The sequence below is a fragment of the Platichthys flesus genome, chromosome 2, assembly GCF_949316205.1.
Source record: "Platichthys flesus chromosome 2, fPlaFle2.1, whole genome shotgun sequence".
In the NCBI taxonomy this organism is placed as follows: Eukaryota; Metazoa; Chordata; class Actinopteri; order Pleuronectiformes; family Pleuronectidae; genus Platichthys; species Platichthys flesus.
The window spans coordinates 20,059,354-20,082,946 of record NC_084946.1 but is presented as its reverse complement, the minus strand read 5'-3'; the positions used below and the strand labels follow the sequence as shown (position 1 = coordinate 20,082,946).

General features: G+C 40.9%; 1 protein-coding gene across 1 annotated transcript in view; it reads left to right on the top strand.

Moving 5' to 3' along the window:
* poc1a (POC1 centriolar protein A) overlaps nt 1-20,042 on the top strand; it is a 32,566-nt gene extending 12,524 nt beyond the window's left edge. The window contains exons 10-11 of the mRNA XM_062405033.1: nt 10,031-10,303; nt 18,323-20,042. Coding sequence (XP_062261017.1) covers nt 10,031-10,303; nt 18,323-18,445 — 396 coding nt within the window. The 3' untranslated portion in view covers nt 18,446-20,042. The remainder of the gene's footprint in view (nt 1-10,030; nt 10,304-18,322) is intronic.
* The last annotated feature ends 3,551 nt before the right edge of the window (nt 20,043-23,593 follow it).

Below are 23,593 nucleotides of genomic sequence, written 5' to 3'. Positions count from 1 at the left end.
CATACTCACAGACACACATATGTTGTCATAGGTCACCTTTACCTATTTACAAACAAACACACAGAGTTTCAGAGGTTAAGTGGGAAACCTCAAGGAAAAGTTTCAATTTCAACCTCTTTGACATCTAGAGTTCTACTTACATCAGCAAGGGCAGAGCTAAGGTCCTCATGCACACGCACACACACATGCACACACTCATCCTGTCTCTCCTTTCTGTTATTGATCGCACTGTTAGAAGTATGCGTCCACCCGCTGCCTTTCCTGATCACTTTATCGGAGATCCAGACAGGCCCCATAATGACTCATAATCAAGTAATGTACGATGGTGTGACATTAAACTGGCATTGAATCTTAATTTCTCTCAACTCCTTCAGGTTAGTTTACGCCTCGAAAACTTCTGACTTATCAGCAAATCCTAAAGAGCAGAGTACGTGGTGCAGAGAACGAATCAATATATAAACAAAAACCTAATTTGATTGATGTGGATGAAAAGCAACTATAAAGGGAAAATTCCTCTTGGTCAGACTCATGGATTGTTGTGGTCGCTGGAGCTGCATAACAGCAATACAATGTTACATCAACACTTAAGTGAGTAATAACAACCTTTTTCTCACAGAAAACAGAATTTGATAATACTCAATCATTTGATTTAACCTTAGTTGAACCAGTGTTTCAAAGACAAATCAGAAATTTTCGACAGTCGTCAGTTTTTTTGAACATGTGTTGAAGCAGCTTTGTGATTATTTCTTGACACTTCTTAAAATTTACTTAATTTCTTAAAGCCAAATGTGGACCTTGTTTCCTGCTGCTGTGATACAGAATTGTAAATGGATTTTATTAGCTCTTCACTTGACAGCGTTTATTACAGCCTTGCCTAATAGGGTGATTATCAAATGGGCAACTGAACCATGTGAAGAGAGATGATGAATGCAATGTTTGAGACCTATTCTCTTATTCTGAGAACTGCTGTTCTTGTAAAAACCCCACTGAACCCTAACAGCAGTCTGAACCGCCAGTACTAATGGGAAAAAAAACTGCACTTTACATCTGCCGTCGTCCGTTCTCTAAAAGATATGCATTGACCAGACACATGCTCCATATTTGTTCCGGGTTTTACCCTAAGTACCAAATAATTACATTGAATGTTTTCGGCAATGCAGATTCAGGGATCAATATTCTTTAAAGCCTGCCAGAAAGTCAACGTTGATACCAAAGGTGAAATTGCTGTTAAATTGCTGCCATATTCAAGGCTACACCGTTGAAATATAGTCGTCAAGAGTCCTTATATCTCCACTACTGTTTATAAATGAGAACATACTCAGACAGGTTAAAAGGAAATGTAACATTAAAGGAGAAATATGCTTCTGCAAATGGGGAAACAAAGTTGTTTGAACCAAGCCACTAAACCCCATTCCTGTAAACAACAACAGGGGGCGTTCCTGCTTGTTTGCAAAGGCTGATCCCGATGTGCTTCTCTGCTTCTTCCTCTGGTTCTGGTGGCTGCTGGTCCTCTTCCTGGTTCTCGTCTTTGAGCTACACCATGATAGTAATAAAACAAACAAAAAAACATCAGACATTTTATTTTGCCAACTTCGTATAAAATATTTTTCTCTTTACAGCAGCTGTCACTTTTGTTCCGTTGAAATTACAGGATTTAATCAGTATAATTAACTCATGCCACTTTTCCATTACAGTTACACCACACTAAGAAGAAATTACAATCAAATTAAAAACAATCTCAGCTATATAATGCGGAAATATTGGCATGATTTTTTTTCTATTTAAATTAGTGATGCTCCTTGTATAACTATTGGTATAGTGTGCATCTCTGTTACTTGTTAAAGTTACTTTCCACAATATTACAGAGACAATTTAAATATTAAAAGTATTATTGTCACTTTCTACAGTTAAAAAGTAGCAGGCTAACTTATAGTACCTTCAAATAGACGCTCTGGATGCCACCATGTAATGTCTATTGCACCAAAAACTGTCAAATCCCATTTGTTTTTCAATCTTGATAGACAGGAAAACTTGCAGGTACACAATAGCTAAAGAAATGTAGTCTCATGCCTGGGACGATAATGATGTCATTTTTCTTCCATGTGAATAAGACAAATGCACGGTTTGAGGTAAACAGACACACAGAGCTATGAATGCATAATGTGGAGAATTAATCACTGCAAAAGCCAAGTGTACACAAAGTGTTTGTTTTCAATTCGATACCCATTTGAAGGTAATCAAATTTCTGCACAGAGCATTCCTTTCGGTGGACCTTTTCCGTGTGTGGTGTGATTTAATGTGTAACATTACTGTGACTAATGTTCCTGTCACCATGAAACCTTTCATACTCAGTGGCAGGCAGTATCCAAACACATCCTTCAGCTTTAACTGAAACAACAACATCATAAAACATATGGTTAAATGATTGATACAACAAGAATAGCTCCAGCTTCCTGACCAAGACCCAAAAGAAGCATGAACTGCTACGAGAACTACTGGCATAATGTTTTAAAAATAATGTATCTCCTAAACTGATCAATTGTAGGCACACACTGAGTTACACATCAACCTTGTCAACATAAGTGATATTTGCTTCATCCTCTTCTATAAATTTTAAGGTGCAACTTGTCACAGATAAATAATGTTGGCACCTGCACGTGGAAGTGGCAGCCTCCTAGATTGGTCTTTTCATGTATAATTTATCCATCCATAATTTATTATTAATACAGCCCCTTCATCTCTCATAAAGTCACACATACGTCTCACACACACACACACACACACGTGTTGCCTGAGAAAAATGCTACCAGCTCGCATAAACGTGTTCATTTCCTTCTGTCTTAGAAACAGTAGTCTGGTTTAGGAAAAGTGTCTAATGTGCTTAATGGACTTATTTTCAAAGAGGTAGAATATATTTAACAGGATGTTCTTTGGCGAAATGGAACCATGAAAAGAGTTTTGGGACACGGCTGCCACACATTAAACCGAATACCAGCCTGATGTGGCCTAACTAAAGACACACACAAAACTAAATGTTTGTTTACTCTCAAGCTTTATATAAGAAATCTGTAACCCTATTCTGTTTTCTGTAATCGTGTTATTACTAATCGTGTTATTGCCCCCCAAACCTGACCCTAACCCTTTCTTCTGACCGTTTGCCCTGGCTTAAAGGCATTCTGGGATACATGGTTACCCCAAGTTCTCACAAGTTACCTCCCAAAGTATAATTGTTAATTTGAGAGGAGCAAGAACAGTTGCGGTCACATTGGACTCTATTACTTGCGGGCTTTGAATTGAAGCAGTACTTGATCTTGGTCTACGAAACCGATAGAGAAATGACCAAGTACATCCACCTAAAACACCTGGCCACAAATTGATCATGGAATGACCTCTTCTCTATTCATAATATTTTCCCATTTATCAAGAACATGATTCAATAACTACAGCTCCCACCACAGCGAAGAATCATGGAGTATGTTGCATATGTATGTGCTTGTATTTTTCTTTCAGGAAGTACAGTGATATTTAAGTCTATGATACAAACAGAAATCATGAAACAAATGAGATAATATATACCTGAGACTTGTGGTACCGATGCAGGACTTTGGCTCTTTTCTCTGTTTTCCAGGTTGTGTAATGTGACCTAGGTGTTAACACCAATCCCTCTCGCTATGCCGAACATCCACTATTACACATCAACGCCTTAGGCTAGAATTCACTTCACCAGAAAGAAATTGACAGTGATGCTGTGTCTATTCATACAGAAGCAAAGGCCACCCATGTCTGCCGCCCTGTTGGAACCGTATCCACAGGGAATTTATTAGTAGCTGATTTGATGTGCTGATCCCTAAAGATACCTGGAAGCTCCCTAATAAGCTGCCGATGATGGGCACTACACCACAAAATGTTGATGCACACAATAAGGCAGCTTCAAAATGGGGTTTTCGTACCTACAGACTGAAATTGTGTGGTTCAGTCAAGCTCTCCCTGCTCAGCAGAACCAAGCAAATCTTTATTTACCACTGTTTCATTCAGTGAAAATAGACACATAGGCATATAAGTGTGTGTTTGTGTACATGTGCATGAGTGCCCACCATTGCTGACAGGCAGATCAGCACTCTCTGATCACATTCGCCCTAATCCAGCTAGCCCCCCGCCCTCCAGCCCCCATCCCGCATCCCCTCCTCCCTTCCTGTCTCCAGCTTCACATCTGGGTCTTTCTCCCACTCACGTGTACAGACAGACGAGCTGCACGCTCGCAGCAGGCATCCCTTCACAGCTCTAAACACACAAACACACAGACAGACACACACACACACACAGACACACACAAACACATGCAGACACACCACTGCACTGCACCGCTCAGCTTTAGGATGTGGATTGGAGCGAGGGGAGGGGGTTCGGAGACTGCAGTAGCTGTGTGAACTTCTTACTCCTTTACATGTTTTTTATTTATTTACAGGAGCTGATATGCCTCCACCACAACGCTTTACATAACAGACACTTTCCTTAATTAAAGACTGAACCGCAGTGGAAGCAATTACACCAATCTTGGATTGCATTTGACTGTAAACAGCAGTTTCTGATGTAGTGTTTGTGCTTGCATGTTTGCATCTCTATGGTACTGGTATGGAAAGGCAGGTGGTATTGTCCTAGCAGTGGGAGCTGAATCCGTGACAGCAGGGGAAAGAAAGAGCAAGAGAGGGAAAGGCAGGGGGTGTGACAAGGGAGTGTGGAAGACAAGATAGAAATGGAGTTAAAGAGGGCTTAATGGTCTAGTGGAGCGAGAGAGCAACAGCGAGGAAGAGTGAAAGGTAGTGAAAGCGGAAAAACAGGGTGAGCACGTGAGGGGGCCAAGTAAGAACACAGAGCCATGGAAAAAATCTAGATGGGAAGCAGAAGAAAGAAAATTAAAAAAGGCTAATCTGAAAGCCATTACCAGACACCTGTTCATCCTTATTACACCAATAGTGGAGGAAATAACAGCAATATTTTGGGGAAATTGTTCAAATGATGATTCAAGCGTGAAATTTGGTACAAATCATCTTTGACGGTCACTCTTCGATTTAGGAATCGGGGCCACTCGAAAATCAAAAATGGCCGCCATTTATTTCAAGATGGCCACCATGGTTAGACTGAATTAGCATTTAGGCATAATATTTGCCTATACTTTGTTGATGTCAATAATATCTAACTCCCAAGTATGTTTTTGAACATTTTGAAACAGGAGTTACCAGTTATAACCATCTAAAACATTTCTAAAACATGTGATAGGTTAACTGTGTTAGCGGTCACGGGTAAAACTACGTGAAGTTTAGGGTTAATTAGAGGGATAGAGGTAGATTTGTTCGCTAGTCACTTTTTCAGACATCGAAAAGACTAGAATGAACGAACAATTTGATTGGCTGTCTGGTACCATATAAGGAGTAGCACTACCCTCTGTTCTCATTCCATATACAAACTGACCTTTCAGCTATGTGTAGAGCACATAGCAATAGGTCTGGAGAAGCTGTGGATTGCTTTTGGTCAGGGAGCCCATTCACGATGGATTCCAATCCATGACATCGTTTCAACAATTGGGCCAGAAAGATCCAGTGGCCTACCATTTTTCCATGCATTTAGCGGGTGTGACGTTGTGTCTGCATTCCGTGGCAAGGCTAAGAAATCTGTATGGCAAACATGGAATGTGTGTGATGAAGTGTCAGGGACATTTAAGAAGCTCAGTCACTGGCCCACCACCATTGATGATGATGACCTCCAAATGCTGGAGAGATTTGTGGTCATAATGTATGACCGATCAAGTGCAGCCACATCTGTGATTGATGCACGACTGCATCTGTTCGCCCGCAAGCAAAGGCCATATGATGCCATACCACCAACAAGTGCAGCCCTCAAGGAACACATTAAACATGCAGCCTACCAAGCAGGAGCTGTCTGGGGCCAAGCAACTGTCACTCAACCAGTTTTACCAAGTCCTGCAGGATGGGGATGGAAACTGCAAGGACAAAGGTGGTTGGTGAACTGGACAACACTTCCACCAATTGCTGCAAGTTGCCAGGAATTGGCTAAATGCCCCATGCAAAAACAGCTGTACTAATTGCAGGTGCAAATGTTTTCGTCTGACTCTGTCTTGTACAGCCTTGTGCAGCTGTGAATGTCACTGAGACGTTTGAGGCCCAATGAAGTTCTTTTGACTTGACACGGAACAATTGCATTTTCAGACTTATTCTAGCCAAGTAATCGCTTGTAAAATTCTAAAAAAAAAAATAAATGACAAAATATAAAAAAAAGATTTATCTATCTATCACAATTGGTGAAATATTTCCCCAAATATACAAGAAATATAGGTATGACTTAATGATTTGGCAGCCATCTTGAAAAATGACCGCCATATTGGATTTTTGCATGGCACCCATTCTAAAGTTAAAGAGATGACCCAGAAGAATGTTTATGCCAAATTTCATGCTTGTATCACAAAATGAACGATTGTTCCCCTTATTTCCTCTACTACAAAGACTCTACCAGTACTAATTGCTAAATCAGTATGACAAGCTAAAGCAGTGCACTAACTGAAGTGCACAAGAGAGATAACTATGGACTTTACCGATGAGTTTACTGAGTCATATAAGGACTGGTACAACTGGGAGATAGACACAACACAGTCAGAGATTGATAGCTGCTGATTCAATATGGCACCTAGATTTTTGTGACTTTGAATGACAGACCAAACTGATGTTAAACCAGATCTAACTCTTGGAAACTGATAGATTGTAAAGAAAGAGACTAGATTCTCCTGCTCTTTGTATAATCCTGATAAAGACACAGGCCATTCGATTCTGTACACATTAAAACATGTTATATACAAGTTTTCTTTCCTTCCATAAAACCTTATTAGTCAATTGTCGAGACACATGAATGCATTACCCACAGCAAACATTTTATCTGTTTATCATAGAAAAATTAAACAGCTAAATGGAATTCAGCCATTATTTGATTATTTACACCTGTGTTTTTCGGCAGCTCTGGAGTTTCAGGATAATGGCAGATGTTTGCCTTTACATGAGGTTGAACTTGGCCCTTCAACTATTGTTACATCACCCTGCTGCTGCTGTAATAAGAATGTTCCCTCCTACTCGGAACAAACCTTGATAAATACAGTAGCTGCTGAAGCACATTAGGGGAAATTTCATATTTCACTGCTCTTCACTCTCCTGCTTAATTCTCTGAACATCTCAAGCAGAGTCCTTCTCCGTGTAAAAGTGTGTAGCTAGACGAATGGTTTTTCATGCAGCCTGCAGGATGTATTGACGGCCGGCTGTGTCAGTCCAAGAGTTTAATTTGGGCCTCAGGAAATTTTCCACTGTTGGTTTTTCCACTCCAGGTGATTCATTAGGAGGGTGGTTACAGTGTGTGCTGTGTTTGCTTGAGCATGTGTGGACACTTAAGCATATCAGGGTTTTCCCTGGCCCCACGTAACACTACTACGGGACAGGACGTGTTGAGTTTGCAGAGCAATATATATTGTTTTATTATTGTCACATTGTCAAAGACGCTATGTAATAAAACAAATTAGACGCCCAATGGTATAATCAGTGTATTTAACTGCATAACTGCTGATGACTGCTAGGATGATTACTTTTATGACTTATCTGGAAGACAGTTAGTCATGATGATAAAATTGAATTGTGATTGTTAAGCATACAATGAAGAAATCTGGTTGACTTGTGGAGAATATTTAATTTAACAGTGTGAATCTGGTTGATAATCCTTTTTCTATCAAGGACCAATTCAGTTTTTATGACATCCTTCAGGGATCACACAAAATTATTGAAAACATAGAAAAGTTATCTCTCTAATGTGATGTCTGGAAGTGAGACAGTGATCATTGGTGAGGAGTCTGATGTCAGATGGTAGTGATGGTGCAACGGATGGTTGGATTCAAACAAAAAAGAACTTCCTCAAACAAATCCTCAACTTTGGTAGTGCCATGCATTGTTATATAGTGCGCCTAATCTAGAGCTTTTGCATCACAATGGCTGATTGTATGGTTGATTTGAATATAGTCTTTCATTTATATATTTTGAATCTTGTGGAATTGCCAATGACAGTGATTTGTGTTTTACAGGTCTAGTTCTAGTTAATTTGTAATATTGTATTATTGTATTGTTTTCTCTCATGTTGTTTTGGACATTCAGGTGTCGCATTACGGCATCCGCACTTCTCTAATATACTCCACCTGTTGAATGCACTTATGAATTGTCTGAGATATTTCCTCATTAAATCTTAATCCATTCTATTATTAAAAAAATGTACAAATCTAAAATATGAACAGTTTCAGCATGAAAAATAATAAAAGTATAGGCTGTGAGGATTGAAGTGCTATTAGTTATATTGCTGTAATTATGATTGTGTACAAAGATGCACTAACACAGATTCTTAAAAAGAAAATTCCCATCAAGTACTCAGATTTTAGAGTCTGGTGACACAGCTGAGGCTTTAGTGACAGCTGCACAAAAAACTGATGTGCACAATGTCATGGATACATTTTGATTTTGACAAAAAAACCTCTTGCTGAGTGTTTGGACAATTTCTTTCCTCTTAGAAAAGTTAGAGCCAACACCTCTGTTTGCTCAGTCTAGGCATGCACCGTGCACTGAGACAATATTGAGCGCAGAAGCGATTGCAACTTGGCTGCAACATATTTGAGGGCAATGAGTTCAGGTTCTGCCATTTTCTGCCCCAGTATACTATTGATTCTGGCCCTGTCATCTCCTTTCCCCATATTACACATTCTGGCAGAGTTTGCCTTTCTACAACCAACCTTTATACTATCTGAATCTTTGTCACTTTCATGCAATGTCCAAAGGCTACGGTTTTACACTTTTCTGGTCATGTATTTTATTATTGTTTCAGTCACTGATTGCCACATTTAGTAAAATGTGTTTCCATAAAAATTGTTCTATTTATTTTCTTATTTTACCAGAAATCACAAAAAAGTACGATGATGTACCAAGAAAGATGTCACAGCACAATGTGTGTGGCTGCTGGGAACCGCTGCCTCTTTTATTGTGTATTTATTACTCATTGTCTGTGGCATCTGCTGATGGTTATTGGATGGACACACACACACACTTTTTCAACAACTAGACAGAGGTCTTCAGAAAAATGAAAAAACCCATAGAAGTGTGCTCACATATAGCTATGCAGAGATGTGGTCACTGACGCTCATGTGTTTATGTCTCATTGAATTAATCACAATACAAGCAGACAAAGTGGCAACTTGTGTGTGTGTGTCATGCGTGTGTGTTTGTGTGAGACTGATTCAAAAAAGTGCCTCCTTTAGATTCCATTTACTTTCCAAATCAGAGTAACAAGCTCCTTCACTCGAACAAAATTCATCTAAGCAATAAGATTGGTTTCCATTTGCTGGGCACATTTTAGGTTCTATAAGAAAAGTGAATAGTTGGTATATGGCTGAAAAGTCAATCGATCTGTTGATGGAAGGAAAATAGAAAATTAGTGTTTGAAATTGATTCAGCACCAGGTCCAGTTTCTCAAGTTTAAAAACATCTGTGTCTTATATTCATGGTTAATATTCGGTAATTTCTGACAGAACAGCTACTGCAATTATAATTTGATGAAAGTTATTTTGGTTTAATTGTCATAGCCATTTCCCATACAAACTATTGGACATTTCCTCTCCAGTATTATGCTTATTGAACAATAAAGCCAGTCCTTTGGCAGATAGTAAGTCAGCAGAGTTACCAAACACTGACACATGCCAGAATAACTGTTTTTGTTCATTGTTTATTGTTGTTCATGCAAAATAAAGCAAACATGCATATGAAGAAAAACACAAACTAGGTTAATTTGCCCAGGGATGGTCAAACTTTTGATAATAACTATGTTTATGACACACTGCTTTACAATTGAGATGTTCTTTTATCGATACCATATTGTGTGTGAAACACTTCCGACCCCTTCTGAATTTGAACTGCTCTTAACCTTTCCTCTTCTCTGTTTTCAGACCTCTGACCCGTCAGAAGATTTTAACAGACAGGATTTCCAAACTGCTGCCCATCCCCAGAGCAACTGTCGCAGCAGCATCCACAACAGAGCGGCTCAATCTCACACCAGCAGAGATCCCACCTCTTCCTCCACCCATCGGACACAGACCCCGGGTGTACCACAGAATTCGTCACATGTTCAAGAGCAGTCCCAGGCCTCAGATGGAGGGGTCCACCCTGGTCTAGCCAGCACTCTGGAACACATCATAGGTCAACTTGATATTCTCACTCAGGTGAGTGGAATTATAACAGCATTCACCGTACTTTTCCTCTCCCTCCCGCCCACACTGCTAAGAACACAAGCTTCCTTTACTTTTCATCCTGTGGGCCAGAGATACACAGAGACACAAAAATACTAAAAACAGAACCACCTTTTCCCTGCTGTTTGAACTACATGAGACGGAGACAACAAGTCATGGGCATGTGTGTATCTCTCTACTAGTATATTCTACACTTTACATTTATAATAAATTACTTAAAAAAAAGTAATTTACTACAGATGGTAGTAAACATGGATATAAAATGTCCATCAAAGTAATAATTGTGATGCTAAATTGCACAGACACTTCATTCAATCTTTTATTACGTGACATAAATTTACTGGACGTGTCTTAACCTAATGTCCTTTGGTTAATTTGGTTATCGCCACGTCATTGTACAATTATTTGTTTGTAGAACTTTTCGTGTCTTGAACTTTTCTTGTCTCGACAAATCCCAAATCATTTTACTGTATCTTTCCTGTAATAACATGCAGATTTGCTAACTATATTAATTTCATGATTCAAGTTGAGACATTCCATCGAATTGATACGTTCTAATCTTTTTTGAATCTTACTTTATATTCTTAATCATGATATAATCGAATAACACTAAATCGGATATTGACACACCAGGGACCGAACAAATTGTTATTGTTTTTATCCATCATGGATGTCATAATAGATGTACACAAACACACTCTCTCACTACACACACACACACACACACACACACACACAAATCATGAAGGCTGTGTATGCTATACGCGCAGTCTGAGTGCTCATGTGGCTGCTGATGTCCAGACTCAATTGGAAGGCAGATCAAACCAGAGTCTGCAGGACTAATAAGAACACAAAAAACAATAGAACAAAATCAGTTTCTTCAATTTTTGTCTTTATAGATATCAATTTGTGTGTGTGTGGGGGGGGGTGACCTGTTGAAAGCATCTTTACAGTGAAACTTTCTAAGCTCTGCTCTTAACAAACTGAAATCACTCAGGCATTTAGCTGACGGATCTCTCCAGAAGATGCAGTTAAATTATTGGCAACTTTTAGTAATCAATCAATTCAGTAGGATTTTTATTTTCCCAACCTATCTGCCATATTAGCTCAGTGCAAGGCGTTCCTTATTTCATAGATATCATTTATATTTTTCTGGTTTCCTTGCTTGGGTTCAGATGTGGTAAATGAAACTCAACACTTTCTGCAGATGATTTAAAGCCATGAAAGAATCGCCAGAGTATTTTATACTTGCTGTAGTCACTGGGCATTCCTGACTTAATCACATAAACCCACATTTTTTACGTCAATTCAAAGTTGTATACCAGCTGGGGGAGGGCATCATTATCATGTAATTGCTGCATGTTCTGTCCCGAGTATTAAGTTTAAGCTTGTTAAAAGAATGACCGAAAAATGAATCACAAGATGTGTGATGGTTTGCCAGGAACAGTTCTTAGACGTCTAATCTCAGGGCAGCATCCATGATCCAGTTCTCACCAAATACCAACAGCTTCTTGCACAGATCTTTGTTCTTTGTTGAACTGAGGATCTGCGTATTTCTTTGAATTATGTGTTTGTCCATTCAAAATTGAAACCTCACTTTAAAGTTATAACAATACACATTCACCACTTGGTGTTCTTTCTTAATATGAATACCACAGCAGTAGAGGACTTAGTAAGACATACACTTACTGTAGAATAACTGCCCAGGCACAGCAAATGATAAATATACATCATCTCTAAAATACAGTGATAGTAAAAATGGCGTCGCAGAGATACAGTCTTAATCAAGCTGCAGTCCAGCATGTGGGAGCATTCAGTTCTGGCCCTGGGCAGCCAGGCATCTTACTAAGCTCTCCCAGCGTGGTGGTGCCAGCCTCTGCCTCTCAAGACCCACGTACCCCAACTCTGATCCCAGATGGACAATCTGCATCTGGTTTCGAACTGTCAAGTCTTTGATTTACAGGTTTCATTCTTCAGTGGTAGATTCATCCTTGGTATATTTTTTAAGGTTGGGTCAATAACCTGAGAAAACAGTTAGATAACTATGCAAACTTCTGATAGCAATAGTTAATGTGCAGTGCTGTCATTAAAAAAGCAATGCACTTCCCATTTAGTTGTGTCATACCTGTGCGTCTTATCTTTTGTGGCTGTCATCCGTTCTCTCTCTCTGTTAGTTTTTGTAAATTTGCTCCAAGTCTTTTCTCTTGTTGGTTAAACCACTCTACCATCCCCGAAGTAACACTGTGATGGAGACATCTATTCTCAGTGGGAAGTCTAAGATACATTTTCGTCGAAATTACCCACAGCTTAGTTTGCCTTGCCTCATTGAAACACACCTTGCGTCTGTTTCTGCCTTTTCCTCCCTCCTGTTGACTGTGCACGCTGACATTGGCTTGAAAAAAACTCAAAGACGAGCAAATTGTGTTTCAAGGTCGGGAAATTATACAAGAAAACAATTAGAGTGCATCTGGCGCTGGTTGTTTCACCGCTGGATAAATTGGACCCATAGACATATAAAATGAAAAGGGAGAAAAAATGATATAGAAATACTGAGAGATGAAATAAAAGTCTCTATCTTAAAGGTTACCTTGGGGAGTTGTTTAATCTCTTGATTATGAATGAGTTCACAACTGTTTGACTTGTGCAAGTGCTGTGTGGCAACGACTGCACATTACTAGGGTTATTTAGAAGGTTTTATGTCTAGAAAGAGTTTTGGTGCTGGACACTAGAATACTCCACGGGGCCTTTAATTCCCTACCTGTCTAAAGTGAGGGTCAGGCAAATATATCCTGTAAAAATCCTGTAAAAATCAATATCTGAAAAAAATGCAGCAAATAACAAAGCAGGCACAGATCTGACACCTTGTCAGCATCTGATCTGTTTCATACAGGTTGAAGAACAGTTATTAAAACGGTTCGTATTGCACGCAATGTGGTTTGGACCCTGTTAGTCACATTTGATTTGTATTATACTATGGGAATCAGCAAGTTACAACTTATTCAGACAACTGGAATTTTTAATATTTATGTAATATATCACATTGCCTCAACAGCAGTGCTTGATGAAGCACATAGTTGGCTCTGAAATCCAAATCCTAAATTGTCTGGAATCTTAAACTGTTTTGTGCTTTATTAAGCTTTCCAGGCAAAGTGTACCCCATGATGTATTGTATCCCCTAAAATACAGACTCCATAAAACACTTACTTTAAATGCAACCCTGTAGAGGCATCTGTCAGACTTTATAATGCAGTCGTGCAGGTTTTCAAAGCACCACAAAGTGTGACGAGACTCCAGCTACAGCTCGTGCTCTAATTTCTGGCTAATATGGAGGCTTAAATTACCGCTGCCCATCCTCTGGAGATTAGGCCGACTTAAGAACGTTATTTATTTCTGCACTATATTCCTGCTCCTTTTATGCGTCTTTTGCGCAGCATTATTTTTCAGTTTTATGGCTCTTTGTAACCCTAATAGTCGAGGAGACTGAGAGGTAAGGCGATGAATTATTCAGTGTTCAAACAGAGTCTTCCAAAGCCACAGTTTGCTGTGTGAGCTTCTTTTCGTTTCTCTAACTCCCCAACCCTCATCCGTTTTTTCATGTTGTTATTCATTGCTCTTACATATGAGCCTGCAGTCTGGACACGTACCCCCCTTCTTTCACACCCCAAACCTTAATTATGAAGAAAATTAAATAAAGTATGGCTCTGCTCAGTTTAATTTACTAATTCCAGTGCAGTATCACCCGTTCTTCCTCCATATACCATGAGCCACGAGTTCAGTCAGGTAGAGTTTGTGACTTTTCTCTGTCACATAGCTCACAAGAGAAACCGTAGCAGAGCGAAAGTGCTGCATTTGAATTCACTCCTCGAAAACAGCCTTGCCGTCTAACTGCCAAATTATGCAGCAGCAACTCCGCCTTGTCTGCTGCAACCGTGTTTATGTGACGATAGATATGATAAATACAGACTATTCTACTGAATTCATCTTCCCTAATAGAACAGCTGTATGTGGAAGTTCAAGGAACGTGGCAGAGAGTAAAGAAACATTGATGTGCAGCTTCGAATTTTTTTTTGTAAAAACCCGAAACTGCTCGCCGACCAAACGTTCTTTGAAGGATATAAGGTTTAAAAGGTGTTCATGATTTTAAGAAACTGGATAACTCGCGTCACTTTTAGATGTGAGATTTGAAAGAACTGACATCGCCCCCCCATCATCAGCGCCACTTTGTCCTCCTCTGACGTATTCCGCTATTGTAGCGAGGGTCATACCAAAGCTATGAGACTTTGTAACACAGGCCAGTATTGCTCGGGGCAATGGAGAGTATAATGTGTTCTGGAGAGAAAAGAAAAACAGCTCACTCTATTTTTAGGAGCATACAGGTTTGGTTTCTACTCCAGATGAAAACTATAGGCCCGGATAATGTTGCCGTTGCCTGGGGACACGTGCAGAATCAGACACACACCAACCCCAATAGCTGGCTGAGCAGAGGACTGGGGAGCCATATCAGGTTGGTAAGACAAACAGGGTAGTATTGATCTAGAAAATGGAGACAGGCCGACAGAAGGAGAGAAAGAGGAAATATAAGACCTTTCTTTCCCATGATGCACGAAATAGCCGGAGATGTTATCTGGCTCGGTGGCTCAAAAGAAAACACCCATCGCTCACACTTTGTAGACTTCATGGTTGTGCGATGTGTGTGTTGTACTATGGGATTATCTGATTCAGGGGTTTGGCGTCACTTCCTTCTTGATTACAATGTTTGTGGAAGTGTCGCGTGTTTGAATGATTTACAGTCATTTCTGATTACTAGATTTGCTAGATAATCTGTCGAGGGCTGAGGTGAATGCAGAATTTCTTTCTAGATGTAGGAAAATCTCTTTCAAAATCCAACTGACTGTAGCACAAGTTATTTTAAACTTGTGTGGTTTATTTGATATTTCAGTTTTTCGTGGACTCTCACAAACACAAAGTCCCACAAGGCCGGTATGTGTGTGTGCTGGTTGAGCGTCACCTCATGATGGATGTGAAGAGTCTACGAGTGAGTGGAGGGGTCATGGTTTGTTCAGACATGTCTGTGATAACAACGAGACAGAGAGGAGTGAACAGGGTGAGACAGACAGGGACACAGATAACAAGATGGACTGATGAGAGAAAGAGAAGATAGAATAGAAAAGAGCGTTGCTTGCATGTGACATAATAACTTTTGATCTCCATTCAAATGGATCTTACGTGATGAGACGTTGATGGATAGGTCAAGTGGTTGTTGAATGAATGAATTTGGTCCAAAACCTAAATTACATCTTTATTGTAAATGTTTGAATGAAATTGAAGAATTGACAAAATACTTTAAATAACCAACTGAGTCCTTTAACCTGAATTTTCAGGGCTTGTACAGTTTGTTTTCTTGCTCCATTCTTGTATTTGACTTTGTCCCTTGCTCTGTCTTTTCAAATGATCAAAACTACAGAAGTTCGGTGGCTGCCAAGAAAGTGTTTTTCTTCTGCATGAGGACGTGAACATGAACTTCATACTTCTCCTCATCAAGCAATAGATCTTGATCTAGATTTTTGTTCATTGAATCGGGACATCAAGATGCCTTTAGAAATAAAACATTGACTTGAATTTTTTCAGTAGATATTATTATAAGCGCTGGCCTGGTTGTATCAAGTGGCCATTAATTGATCATAAATAGAGACGTTCCTGGAATAGAAAGCAAACAGGATCCTACTCATATCATATTATAAGACGTGCATATCATGTAATAGTGTTGAGTTACCCATCATGTAGTTGAGATGAATTAACCTATAAATGTGTTCTTTTCCATCGTTGACCTGGAAGCTTGTGAGAGACGATGACTACTGAGGTAAACTCGTGAGTCCGCACAGGACCGGTTATGTTTTAAGAAACGCTCTGTGAGTCTTCTCGGCACTGCTTTCTAACAATTTTTCTAAATTACACTCACTGGCACAAGGCAAGTTTATTAATAAAGAACATTTGAGACACAGCAGCAATTCAAAGTGCTTTACGTAAACATATGTAAATTATAAAAGAGAGACAAAACAAACAGAGACAAACTGTTGAATTACAGTAGTTTTATAACATTTTAAAACAGTGTAACATCTTTAAGTGGCATCAGGAAATTCAATGGAAAGCTGAAACATTTTAAACCTTCATTTATAAGTGAGGTTTGGACATAGATACAACAGGTCAATCAGAGAGCATCATCTGTCATGGGTTGATATTCCTTTACCGTTTGGTTGTTCCAGTTGTAAACGAAATAAATTTTGTGAAGACAAACTATCCAAAACTGCTCACGAGCTGGAGCTGTGTTTGTCACGACGCAGTATTAGCTCAATATTAAGCAATTATGTCTGAGATGCAGAGGGAGCTGTTGCCACTTAAGTGTCTGCAGAAGAAGACTCATTTAAATGACTGCCTAATCCCTGAGGATGCTCTGGTGTGGAGATATTCTCACTGGTTAATAAAACTATTGTAAACTGCCAGGAGTTGCAACTTTCATCAGTCCCCTGATGCGTTGGAGATATTTGGGCCCAAAGCCGTTTTCAGACGTGACCCACAGTTTTACTTTATCGCAGACGCGTTCACAACATCAACAAAGTCTACGCATTATTCAGGCGAGAGGTGGAGCAGCCGGGTGCAGCAGGCAGAGGCATCATTTTACGTCTTTCGCGTGTTAGAAGCCATATCAACCAATCCAGTGGCCTGCTGTGTTCTCACATCGGATCGTCCCGACTCTCTGCGATGTACGAGGTGGACTGGGTGAGAAAGTCCGCTGATAATCCAGAAGCTCTCAGGTTCACACTTTTCCCTCCTCTGGAGAAAGTGCGGATAGTGTCTGGAGTTCAGTGAACATCTGAAAGCAGCGTTACACAAGTGAAGTTAACTAGTTAGCAATGGACCAGTCATCATCTGACAGAAACATGAAAAAAACAAATGCTACACAAACATAATTGATTGATTTCTGGACTGTCAAAACAGCGTCTCTTCAAAGTTTCAGGCGTGTTTATTCAGCCGCGTTGCAGCCATCTGCCACCAGGGGCAGATGAAGATGTTTGGGCTCCACTTTCGGGAGCTGTCACATTGTTCTTGTGTATTTACTGTCACTGCTTTAGACCCATGTCCTTGTGTATTATTTTAGCCTCATAATTATAATTACAAGCCTACATCTAACTCTATCAAGTTTTGCTGTTCATTAACAGATTAGTCACAGAATCATTCTGCATGCTTCCGTTTCATGATGAAGAACCGCTTCTGGTGATAAGTCAGTCCGCTCACATGGCTTCTATTGCTGCTAAGGAGTTGTAAATAAAATATCCTTCTTAAGACCATTATGCTGCCGATACAACTAACGTTCTCAACCTCAATCCTCCAATCGTCCTCTGAACAGACGGCTCTGTCCTCGGTGATCTGTTCATTCAGACAGCGAAGATTCCACCTGGAGGCTCGTCTGATGAGCAGGCAGAGATCACACGGCTGCTCAAATGTACAAGTGACATAACAAACGCTGCACTGTGTGAGGATGCTGAGAGGAAAAGTATGTCGCTCTGTGATCGCACTACCCACACACGCTGGTCCTGTGTGTCGGAAAGTGACTTTCTTGTGCTCTTTGTGAGCGTAAGTGTGTTTATGCAACTGTGTGAGAGCGAGAGAACAAGGAGGACAAGAGAGGGTGCGTGCCAGACACAGAGACTCTGCTGTTCTCGGCTCAGGCAGCAGATCCCGCCACGATAATCAGCTGGATTGTATTGCACGCACAACATCTGTCCCGAACACACACTAACTGCCTCTTTCACACACACAAACACGGCCATTATGTAGTCATTACTGTCAGGCTGATGCTGTGCAGCCCCCTCTAACATGCTCTGTCTCTCTCATCCATCTCCTTCCTTCCCCCTTCTCCCTCTCTCTCTTTTCGTCTTGTTCCTCTCCTCAATCGTCGCTCCTCTCCCCCCTCAACCCCCTTTCCTCATCCAGACGGTTTCAATCTTGGAGCAGCGGCTGACGCTGACTGAGGACAAGCTCAAGGAGTGTTTGGAGAATCAGATGGAGATCGGTCTGCAGCTCCAGAGACGACAGGGGGGGGAGGAGGAGGTCTAAAGATGGCGGCATCGCGGCGAGGTTGAGCTGGGCGTGAGGGGAAACGGGGTCACATCCCTCCTCCGAAACAGAAACTAACATCGTTGTTGTTAGATCAAAGTAAAAATGTGTGATAAAAGTTCACAGACAGCGCAGGGGACTTGGCGTGAACAGTTCAACTGACCGGACCTTAAACGCACCTTGAGCCCAACTGCTGATTTACTGTGTGTGGTTATTTTGCTGAGAGATATCAGGAGTGAAGGAGGTGAATATTAGAGAAGTTGTTCCTCTACAACAGTGCTGAGAGTGCAGTCCCCTTTTCTGCTGACGAAGGACCTGCTGCTACCAGTCACCGTGGGTGTGTGTGTGTGTGTCTGTGTGTGTGTATATACAATGGCTGCCTGTACAAAAGTGTAGACACACGCAAGAGACTTTGTTACTTGCCTATGCACTGCACATGCTCGTTTTTCTGTGTTTGTGTGTGTGCCTGTGTGTGTGTGTTTGTGTGTGTGCGCAGGCTGGCACAGGACGACACTAGCTAAATGATTTATTTGCACTCAGGCCAATACATTGATTTTAAATTGCCGACAGAGACTCAAAGCTTTTTTTTTAATCCGCCTGATATTGACCTTGTTCACTTTGTTGCCTGCAGATACTTTTTTCGATTTTTTGTTGATTCCCCTCACAAGTCAAAGTACCCACAGTTTCAGACTAAGTACAGCATCACTGCAGAGGCAACACGGTGCCTTTACTTTGAAACTTCTCTGTCCAATGGTAACTTTCAGGCATTTTTTGAAGGATTGAGCTGCTGATGTTCTTTATTTTTCTTATCGTCAACAAATCTCAGAGACCAAAACCAACATTTCATTCGAGCCAAATCCTGATGTATCAGTCAGCTCCACAAAAACAATCAAAAGCACTCCTCAGCATTTATGACACGTTCCTACATTACAGGGGAACAGCAGTTTATCGTGAGTCATAGATATGCACCGGTCAATACCAGGGATCAACAGATTCAATTTGTTCCACATAATTAATCTACATTGTCTGTGTCATTTTAAATATTGTATTTCCAGCAGTTTTTCTCCACCTCCAGCCAGTATATGGGTTTTGTGATATCCCTTGCCTCATGGTACATAACATGGAAATGTAGATTTTATGGAAAACATTTAAAATTCTGGAAAAGTGAATTTTTTTTGGATATGTGCTCATTTCTGATTTGACAGTCAAGATCAATAAAGAAAAGTTTGAATTGCTGCATCCAAAATTTATATTTTGAAATAAACTTTACTTTGAATAACGTTTGTTTAGTAGTGTTATATGTAAAAGAATATAAAGAAGACCCTATATATGTGTTTGGGACATAGGTGTGTCAGTAGGAGCGACCCGGGCTGAGGGCACAGGCGAGGTGGGAAGTCATTCTTGGTTTTGATCTCTTATGATTTGTTGACAGGGAAAATATTATGTACAATACCAGTCATATACTTGAAATTTGTGTAATGGTGCTTTTTGCATTGGCTACAAGTTGGATTTGTTTTACGCTGTAAACTCCTTATTGTAATAAGTGCAGTTTAGTAGATAAGAGTCTTTCGACTTTTATACGCTGACAGTAAGTTATTGTGTCCTTTTTAATAAATGTCTCTGACTTGAAATTGGTTGATAGAACTATTCCTCTTCCACATCACTGGGGTTTGTCTGCATATCTAATGAAAGTTGGTTTATTTTCATAATCGCGGCCAAAAACAATGAGGTCACCCTTTCAATTTAAGAGACCCGTTTCCACTCTGATTGGTCCACAGAGCCCGTGCGGTTACCCGACAAACCATGACTATCCCGTCTTCATTGTCCCCGGCTGGGGGGGGGGGAGCTGTGTCATCCATCGTTCACAGCCAGTCAGCTCTAAGACGTTCTCTGCCAGATCCTGACGGGTTTGTTACAGAAGCGTGGGGGCGTCAGCGAAATCCTCCTGCTCCTGCTCCTGTTCAAAATCATCATGTTTCACCCCCTGAGTAATTTACGCAACCTGACCACTGATGCTGGATCAGTAACTCTTATTTTTAGAATCTTCAATGAAAATGAACCCGAGGCTGCGCTCAGACGCTCGCTGTTTTTTTTTTTTCGAAGAGCAGAAACATTTTGAGCCATGAAAGAGCTACACATTCATTTGAGTTTGTCTTTTATTGGGCAAAGTGGTTCTATGTTTACATACTCAAGTAATGAGTCACAGTGAGGCCTCGTGCAGAGGACTCACAGAGCAGCGTGGCGTCATTAAGGGGGGGGGGGGGGTATTAATGACTGTTTCTTTAAGACCCGGCTCAGGCTCCGCACTGATGGAAAAAGAAGAAAAACAAAACCGGAATTCTGGAGCTGTACGGCCGGGCCCACGCTCTTCCTTCCTGTCTGGGGCCCATGGACCCACATTCACACATATATACACACAAACACATACACACACACACACACACACACACACACACACACACACACACACACACACACACACACACAGAAAGACACTCATGCCAGAGAAAAACGGTTCCCTTTACTATGGGCCTCAACCAGACAGCCTGCCAGGAGCTCTAGAGGAGGAGAGGAGGGGCGTGCATGTGCTTGTGTGTGTGTGTGTGTGTGTGTGCCGAGTGTTCAACTTAAGGGTAAATCTTAGGCTTATGTTTGGTTCAGTTTCATTCTGGATAATCAGTCAGTGGCAGATTATTACTACCTTTTATCAAGAAGGTCACAATTAACTACATAGAGTAACTATGTTTCTACTTTGTTACGTCATACTTCTACTCCATTACATACAGTCTATTGGAAACTGTATGTATACATTAATACGATGAAATACTTACATTTATACCTTGCTACAACTTAATACTTAATGCTCACTATACAATACATCACCTATTATTAGTGAATGAAAGCATCTCATATATATATCATCCTGAAGGGTTCTGCATTATCAAAACTCTAACTTTTGGTTCCTATAGAATATTTTGACACTTTTACAATTTCTCTCAAGGAAAACGTATTTATACGTATCATATTTTCTGCACCGTTAAACTTTCACACTGTCACTCAAACGTCCTGAATCATTCGTCTTAAACTGGCCTCCGACAGAGCGCCCTGCTAATGGCTGGGCTCTGTGATTTCCATGTGAGGGTTCTGTCCTCACATAGCTGTGTAAGTGTGTGTGCCGTTGTGATCATGACAAAGAAAGAAAAGAGAAGTCGGAGAGCGGGCCTCTGTAATATGTAGCCCATGTGTGGCCCACAAGTGTGTGTGTGTGCGCATGTGCCTGTGAGTGTGTGGGAGGGAGGGAGGGAGGGAGGGGGTTACTAATCCTATGCGGAGAACATCTGGATATGCTTTTCCTGGTGTGCTGTGGTTGCAGCCTGCCTGTGTGTGTATGTATGTGTGTGTGTGTGTGTGTGTGTGTGTGTGTTTTAGTATGTTACTGGTTCAGTGTGTCAGGCCTTTGTACTCTCTGGCTCGTCTTGGCTTTTTTGTTTCCTCAAACATTTCGAAATAATCTGTCAGATTTATGAGATCGAGATGATACCCAGTCGCTGCCGTGCCCTGGTGCAGCAGGTGGAGGTTACACATCCACACACATGGTTTCACCGGGGGTGAAAAACAAGCAGTTTTCACAAAACATGCACTTCCAGTGTGTATTCTTAGAAGTACAAGTTGTACCAGCCTGCGTTATAAACTCCCTCTGCTGACCTAAACACTGCAATGATCACTTCATCAGCGTGGTGAAAGCACTTTTAGGGACTTTGTGTTGTATTTGGAAGTAAATCAGAGGCAGTGTGAGGACACAGACTACACGGAACAGTTTTTTGAGGAACGTAGGACAGAAAAACCCAGTGTTTCGGAAACTATAGGGTGGGATGTACAAGAGTTTCCAGTGAGTCATCGCAAAGTCAGACACGGTTGTGCAGATGTGTGTTTTATATGTGAGTCCTCAAAGCAACATGAGCCAACTAACACAGCTCCAGAGACACCACGAGACGTTTGACCAACATGCAGGTGTGTGGTTTTAAAAGGTCAAATGAATTAATGTGTTAGTTGCAAAATCCAAACATGACACTGATACTCGTCACTTTTAAGCAATATCATCATGTCGCCATTTTCGAGGCAAATTTTGTAACAATTCCCCGAAACCTTTTTACGTCAAAACATTCGAGATAAGAAGAAAACTGGAGAGAGGCTGCTTCAAACATCAGAGTCTGTTCCCTGAGTGTGTCTGTTCTCAGAGTCTGTTCCCTGAGAGTGGCCGTGCTTCAGACCAGGGAGTCCCAAACCTTTCATGTACGCTCGGTTGAATGGGGAGGAGCCGCGTTAGCAAAGTTCTGCTGACACACGCTCTTGACCAATTAAGATAACCTCGCTAGAAAAGTCTGTGTGATAAAAATGGCAGAAAAAGAAAATTGACATAGTTTGGCCCATGTCCCATCCGCTAACATGCAGGAGGCGGGGTCTGTGACCTTTTACTTACAGCCAATTTGGCTTCACTTGGGGAGCTGTCTTGTCGTCCATCTTAATTCACAGCCTATGGTCCTCACACAGATTTCTCGTGTCGGACTGAACGAGGAAAAGTGGTGATGACGGACTGGATACCTCACATACTGATAATTAAAAAACAGTGTGCTGGGAGTTAGATGTAAGGATTCAGAAAAGCCTAAGCCCGGTTAAAAACAAAGGCCCACACTGCTGATGAGGTTTAATTCTTTTAGCTTTTTGCCATGTTGTGCACTTTCCTCTCTGTTTAAGGCAAATCACAAAACATCTTTACATCTTTATTTGAACGGCCTCCACTGCCAAAACCATTTAAAGGCAGAAACCCAAATTTGGTGTTTACATCATGTTGTCTATCATTTGTCTTTCACTAGATATTAGAGGATGATGAAATAAATATATAACAATTTAAATGATGAGTCGCATTTACATGATCCTGTACATGTGTTTGACTTTACACAAAGTCTTTACAGTTTTGTGTTTGAGCCTCTGTCCACCGCTGGATTTTGGCAAAACTCCCCCGTGCCTCATTTCCTGCTTCACCCCTCGTCTCCCCTCCATTCTGTCGTCTCATCGCCTCCCCCCTCTGAGACTGCGCCGTGGTTGTCGGCAGTGGCTGAGGTTTGGCGCTCTGCTCCTCCAACCCAC